This window comes from Sardina pilchardus, chromosome 9 (assembly GCF_963854185.1).
Source record: "Sardina pilchardus chromosome 9, fSarPil1.1, whole genome shotgun sequence".
NCBI classification, from domain to species: domain Eukaryota; kingdom Metazoa; phylum Chordata; class Actinopteri; order Clupeiformes; family Clupeidae; genus Sardina; species Sardina pilchardus.
This window is the reverse complement of record NC_085002.1, coordinates 9038538-9046037: the sequence shown is the minus strand read 5'-3', so window position 1 is coordinate 9046037 and position 7500 is coordinate 9038538. Positions and strand designations below refer to the sequence as shown.

The following is a 7500-nucleotide window of genomic DNA, read 5'->3' as shown; positions in this document are numbered from 1 at the left end:
TTCTCTAATGGCCAATAATAACGGCCATAAATATTCATGTTTGCTTCTCATTAAGACAATTACAGTAATCCTGTAGCCTACACACTCCACCTCTGCGTCTTATTTTATGTTTTTTTTCCCTTTAAGGGGTGTTTATTGCCATGCACCTGGTAGACCAGAGGGGAGCTAAATGATGCTGTAGGTTTCCTTGATCAGTTGAGCGAGAAAAGGCATTCGATACAAACAGTTAAAAGACATCTCAGTGTTGTTGAACTGGTCCCTCCCTCCCCTACTGAAAAATTCGTGGTCGACACATGCAGCTCACAGAACTGCACACACTTTCAAGGGCAGCAAGGACAGTAGGAGACGTGACTGACACTGTCCGACTTGGCTAAATTAGCCTCTATTGTAGTCAACGTGAATAACCGTGAAGCACAGGAAGTCCGAAGAGTGGGCTATGGTGGGGATTCCAGGAGCTTTTCACTGTAAGTAGGCTACAATTACTGAGGAATGTAGGCTAAGCGAGAGAATAAGGTTTAGCCTTTGAATGTTTGTTGAATGTTGCATGTTTGTCTGCCTGTCTTTCACGGCAGTTTTACTTGTGGTCTAGTCTAATTATGAGCGTAGCCATCCATTCCAGAGGCAACTTGACATGGAAAAACGGAGAAATGATTTATGAGTTTATGCTCCGGGATTTCAGTCACGTTTGTCCTCTGGTTGGCTATTTATATGATTTTATTCGTCTATGATAAGGTCTGTTCAAAAAATATCTATCGATTTTTCTCCGTTTCAGCCTTCAAACATAATAGTTTGTAGTTGTCAAATGTATGATGTTGACATGATAAACATTAGCATACTATGTATTTTTTTTGATTATTTTTGTAGGACTAACCTACTCTTTTCTTTCTTGAAAATGATGACAGCCACTACAGAGTGTAGCGTTGGTGTTACTGCAAATATATGATTAATATGGTTAATAATATATATTTTTATTATTATTAATAATGATATTATTAGTAATAAAAATATTATGAATATGCTAATTGTCAGCTAATAATACAGTTATTAATATGAATGTGTGCACCTGGTGTAATATCAAACACACCTGCACACACACACACACACACACACACACACACACACACACACACACACACACACACACACACACACACACACACACACACACACGTATAAAATGTGTAAATGCATACATCGATTGTATTATTATTGGCATCATTATTGCCACTGAATATTCAATATTTTTTTCAAAGCAATCTAATCATTTGGGGAAACTCTGAGAGCCTTTTTGTTGTGGAATGCTAAGCAAACAACTGAACAACTAGTGCTTGCTCACACTTGTATCAGGCATCACAAAGCCATCACTGAGCTCATAGGGGCAGTTTCCTGTAGCAAAGGATGCATTCGACACAGACTGCTGAATAGCTGGGCCCTGTAAGTCTCTCTCTCTCTCTCTCTCTCTCTCTCTCTCTCTCTCTCATACACACAGACACACAGACACACACACACACACACACACACAGTCCCCACCACCTCCCCACACTCTGTTTTCCGCGGCAGGATTTGGAGCTAATCCACTAGGCAAAGTTTCACACCATCTGGAGTTTACAGCTCCTCAAGAGCTGAGCAGCAGGAGGGCCCCTAGCAGAGGATACAAGAGCACACCCACTCCAGCCTGCCCCCACAGGGGACAATGCCCAGTGCCACCCCGCCCGCCAGCCCTCGCCAGGTCGCCTGTGCCCAGGGACTGGCCCCAATATCATGATTTAATCCTCAGGGAGGTGTGTGCTGGGGGGGGGGGGGGGGTTGCTCCTCCTAAGTATAAATAATGAATGAGCTCTTTAGAGGTGTGAAGGCCATTGATGCTGCTGGAGATGGAGGTTTATTATCATGGAGGCGATTGCCACTAGGGAGCAGTGATGTTTCTCTGGGCGGCAACACGGGGGCTGATGGTGATGGATCTGATGGTTATGGTCTTTTTAAGAACTTTTAAAAGCCATTTGAATGCAAAACCCCCTCAGTGTTAATCCCTCACCAACCTAGCCCTACTTTTGTCAACCATCAGAGGCATTAGATGAGGGAATTCTGATGGGATTGGATAATGGCTCATTCAGGGTGGGAGATTTGAAATATATTACCTTGGCTGTGCTTATGAGAGAGCATGTAGACGGGTGCATACTTTGTTCTCACTCTTGGGCAATCGTTCCTTCATTTGTGGAGACTTTTTTGTGTCTTTATTCAATTACACTCAGTTAAAAACATATGTAGCCACTTGCATGGTATGGTGTTTTTTCTCTTTAGTAAATGGTGTGTGTGTGTGTGTGTGTGTGTGTGTGTGTGTGGGTTGCACACTCCCGAGTACAAGACAGATTCCTTTCCTCTGACTTTTAAAAGGGAAATAAACGACAAAGGGCCCTTCAGGTTTGCATTAGTGGTCTAATTGGTTTTGGCTTTGACTGAGGTTTGCAGCTTGGCTGAGCGGCGCTTTGGTCGTGTGGGGGGGATGCTGCACCTCGGAGAGTCAGAGACATGGAGGGAGAAAACGAGGACGGGAGAGGGAGAGAGAGAGAGAGAGAGAAAGAGAGAGAGAGATGGAAGGAGCGGGAAGGCAACATAAACAGAGTTCATATTTGTGGGAGACTGATTGTACTGAGAAAGACTTAGTAGGAACAGATAGATAGATAGACAGAAAGAGAGAGAGAGAGAGAGCAATGAACACACAGCCACAGAGATATTGGATGACTTGACTTGACAGAATGAACAGAACAAATGGAAATGCTCTCTCTCTCTCACTCTCTCTCTCTCTCTCTCTCTCTCTCTCCCGCTTTCTCTCTCTATTCAATTAAATTCAATTGAGTTTTATTGGCATGACAAAATACAATTTGTATTGCTAAAGCACTACATGCAATTAGTAGTAGTATGTGTGTGTCTTTTTTGTTTGTGCCCTTCACTGATGAGTTGACTCCCTTTTTCTATGACAAGCTTCTATATATCTTGTTATCTATACCCTTGCACCCTTCATTCCTCTCCTAATGCTATTCAGACTTTCATCCTTAATGTTTTAAAAGTCTGGGTGCATTGCTGCATATAGGAAAGAATTGATCTCGTATTTCTTTCCATTGGCAGCATTCAGCCAAGAATCTGAGGTGCTGTTTCTATGTCACCTTGGTTACAGTTGGTGCACAGCCTGTGTTCTCTGGGCAGCCAGGTTTGCCTGCCCGTCTCGATAGCCAGACAGTGTATTGCTTAGTCTGTACCTGGTCAAGGTTCTTCTCTGTCTGGTATCAGTGACTGCCACAACTCTCTGTACTCACAGTATACTATATCTCTCTCTCTCTTTCTCTGTATGTATGTGTGTGCATGTGTGTGTGTGTGTGTGTGTGTGTGTGTGTGTGTGTGTGTGTGTGTGTGTGTGTGTGTGTGTGTGTGTGTGTGTGTGTGTGTGTGTGTGTGTGTGTGTGTGTTTTCACTGGCCTACCCCCATCTCAGGGCAGAGCAGAGCAGAGCACCATCTTCGCCACCATCACCTGCCTGTGTTGCTGTAGGTTCCAGATGCAGGGAGGTCTGGCCTCCACCTCGGCACCCCACCCCACCCTACCCCACCCCACCCCTGACCTGGTAGCTAGTCTGTCTCTCATTAATGATTAGAGTCCCTGTATCTCCTAGACTTCCAAAAGGAGAGATGTGGTATGGGGTTTTGTGAAGAGCTACAGACACAAAGGAACATAACATGACAAACCGTGCAAATGGATGGTCCTGTCAGGTATGGAAAAGTACAGAGCCCCAGAAGCACAGGCTTAGTGTTATTTATGCGTTGTTAGGTCAAACTTGAGCATGAAGTTTGTTCTTAGGCCAACGAGACCTTTGAAATGAGATCTCTTGCACTCATTTGTTGCATAAGGGCATCTAATATTTCATGGAGCCCTATGAAAACCGTCTGTTGTGTCATAATAAACAACGTGATCCGTCTCAGGATGTTAGCACGTGCGGTATCTCATGCTTCCACCCCCTTGTGCGTAATCACTGCAGAGTTGCAGTAACAATAAATCCAATGTTTTGAACAGTCACCCCCAAACTAATCCTCCATCAGCCTAAAATCACTCAAAGAGTGACACATAAAAGCAATACAGACAAAAAAAACTTGCAAACACTTAATAGCAAGTTTTCCATGCAGTGTTAAGTCACTGCAATTACTGCCAAATTGCAAAAGGCTTTGAACAAAAACATCAGTAAAAAATGTTAGGACAAGCCAAGCAGTCTTGCGTTGCCTCTTGTTATTGTGTGTTTGGTGAGATGGCACCAGTCGGATTTCACCAGAACCAAGCTGGGCAATGTTTGTCAACGTCTCTGTCCATGTCTGCTACACATGCGTGGAGAGAGAGAGGAGAGGAGAGGAGAGGAGAGGAGAGGAGTGGAGAGAGAGAGGAGAGGAGAGGAGAGGAGAGGAGAGGAGAGGTGAGCTGATGCTGGAAGAATGGATTAGCTGTGAGGGAGACATGGACGTAATTGACAGCAGGCTGGACAGCTGGTTCTTGTTGCCGGGCGCTGCACGGACAGGCCGGGGAGATTGTATCCAGATGTGTGCCGCCTCCTCCGATCGCCCGCCAACAACAATTCCCTGGAATGTCAGTCTGCTGGAGACCTGGGCCTGTTAGCATGACGACGTTCCCCAAACGGTTGAGGAGCCATAACTCCCAGTCTCTGCTCTCTGCTTTATGGGGATTTGCTTTCTGTTTTGTTCTCTGTTTGGGGGTTTAGGAGTATCCCTCAGACCTCGTTAAGGACATGTTCTATAGGTGTCCTCTGATGTTGTCTGTGAATATCCTCTTGTAGTGCTTCTTGTAAAGCAAGGGGAATATAGCAAGGGGGAATAAGCCAGGGGAATATATATATATATATATATATACACACACATACACACATTTTTCAACTTTTTTCAAACTATACTTGTGGTAAACTGAAAGAACATATTCGCGGACAACATATGTTGACTGTGCCCACATATACTGCAACAACAAAGTCTTACCAGTTGGCCATTGTTTTCTTTATTCAAAAGTGGTCCAGAATGAATTCAGCCTTCTCCTCATTCTTTGGAGTTTAGTGAACTTTCCACACGTGACCGGGGAGACGATTCTGGCACTTGATAGTTTGCAGGCGTTCTGCATTTTTTATTCCGTCCTCTTTTGTGATGCGCGGAGGGCGGAACAAAGGTACCAGTCTCCCGGCAGTAAATTAGAAGGGTGACCATTTTTTAAAAAGCCTCTGAAAAGGGGCTTACCAGCACATTAAGCTTTTTAATACCCCTCTTTCTCCACCAAAAACTCCTCCTTCACTTTTAAACAAAGCCCATTTTTTAAGCTTGTTCCCACTCTCTCCCCCGCCCGCCGCCCCCTCCTCTCTTTTCAGTCTCTCCATCTCTCTGTCTCTGCGTCTTTCTTTCTCCCTCGCTCGCTCGCTCTTTGGGTGTTGTGATGGAAAGGCCAGCTGTTCTGTAGCTGTCGGCACCCGGGCGGATTACCCCGACCGAAAAAAAAAAAAAAAAAAATTCCCACTTCAGACGGTGTGAACTCCCATGAAGTCTGGGCAGGAATGCGGCTCGTAGCGCGGAGGGACACAGCAGCATTTCTCACTGTCACCTCTCCGTGAGCCGAGACATGTGGGGGATCCAGGAGCCTCGGAGACCCAACGGATGCTGGACCCCCCCCTACGCCACCTCCTCATGTTTATACACAGCGAGGCTAAGGAGGTTTTCAGCAGAGGCTGATGTTTTTGCATTACCTTGCCCAGCATGCTGCCCCAATAGCCCCCCCTCCCACTTCTTCCTCCTCCCCCCCCACCTCCTCCTGCCCTGGAGGTACGAGTCGATCCCCATCAGCTCTTTTCCTGCCTGGGACTGGCGAGGCAGCCTCAGGGCTACTGCTGCTGTCCGGGGGATTTGTCCGAGCCAAACTCAGCTCTCAAATCCGGCATAAACAAGGCCTCAGGTGGGCTTGTGTGTTGTTGTCAGGTAGCCAGTTACAGAGAGATAGAGAAAGAGAGAGAGGGGGAGAGAGGGAGGGAGGGAGGGAGTGTGTGTGTGTGTGTGTTTGCCAGTTGCTCTGAGGCGAGGCTATATCCTCTACAAGCCTGAGCGGCTCTGAAACCCAATGTGGGAGACACATTCCACAGCAATGTATTCCTTCTCTCTCTCCCTCCCTCTTTCTCTCTCTTTCTCTCTCTCTCCCTCTCTCTCTCTCTCTGTCTTTCTTTGCCCTTATCTTCAGAGCTGTAATTGAGTCCTTGGTTTATAGAAAAAAAAAATCTCACAGGCTGCATCTCTTCATGGCCAGGTGTTCAGGACACACACTGCAGCTGAACCACCTGCAAAACACAGGTGTGTGTGTGGGTGTGTGTGTGGGTGCGTGTGTGGGTGTGTGTATGTGTGTTAGTCACGTGTGTGTCGCAATAACACAGCTGCCGCTCACACCCCGGGGTCAGCAAGAGATGAGGAGATAGAGGGATTAAAGGCCGGCGCACAGGTGGATGGGGAGAGAGGAAATACGCTGAAATAAGAGACAGATAGATAAATAGAGAGAGAGACATGGTCATGGTACACCTGCCCATGGAGGTGAGCAGAGCTGCCTCTTTATGAAACAGACTGGATGGACTTTCCCTTTCTCTCTGTCTCTCCCCTTCTCTCTCTCAGGATTGGTCAGTTTCAAGGCCTAATAGACATAACAATAGTTCTTATGTTCTTAAAGTGTACAGGCATACATACATAGATTCCTAAATCACAATTATATGACTGCGAATAATAATCATGAAACATATATACAATACTATATATTATAAACATATATATACGTTATAATAGTTTTAACTATGGTCAAATAGTGGTATATTGCAAACAGTGTAAATAAATGAAATATAAAAACAAATAAAAATCTTATCTAACCCCAGCATGCCTTGTGTTACCGATCAGAGGGTGGGCGCACAATGCACAGCTTTGTCACACATAGAGCGAGGCTTTGTTCCGGTCCCTTCTCTAAACCCTGCACAATATGGCCATTTAGTCGCGGACATCTCCCTTCATCCCCCAATATGTATCCTGTATCGGCCCCGCCGCGCAGTCCAGCGAGGTACCATTACACGGTCTGGGAGACCACGTCTTGACTTTTATCATCCTCGCTCTCTCCCTGCCCCTCCGCCTCTCTCTCTCTCTCTCTCTCTCTCTCTCTCTCTCTCTCTCTCTCTCTTCTCTCTCTCTCTCCTCTCTCTCTCGATCCCTCTCCACAGATGGCGCAAGTTAATTGCATTATCGTCCTTGTTATTAATGTCACCTGCCACTGTAAATTCAGGAGGAATAATGTGTGTGTGTGCGTTAGGGAGGGCATTTGATGGTTCAACCGATTGCAACAATCAGTTCAAGTGTAGGCCAGATTAATAGTTGTATTTACACATTATACACACCCAGACACACACACACACACACACACACACACACATACACACAGTGCAGGG

General features: G+C 45.8%; 1 protein-coding gene across 1 annotated transcript in view; it reads left to right on the top strand.

The window, feature by feature from the left end:
• The first annotated feature begins 330 nt into the window (after window positions 1-330).
• Window positions 331-7500, top strand: part of cbfa2t2 (CBFA2/RUNX1 partner transcriptional co-repressor 2) — a 38447-nt gene continuing 31277 nt past the window's right edge. Inside the window, exon 1 of the mRNA XM_062545607.1 lies at window positions 331-464. Within this exon, the coding sequence (XP_062401591.1) occupies window positions 437-464 (28 nt within the window). The 5' untranslated portion in view covers window positions 331-436. The remainder of the gene's footprint in view (window positions 465-7500) is intronic.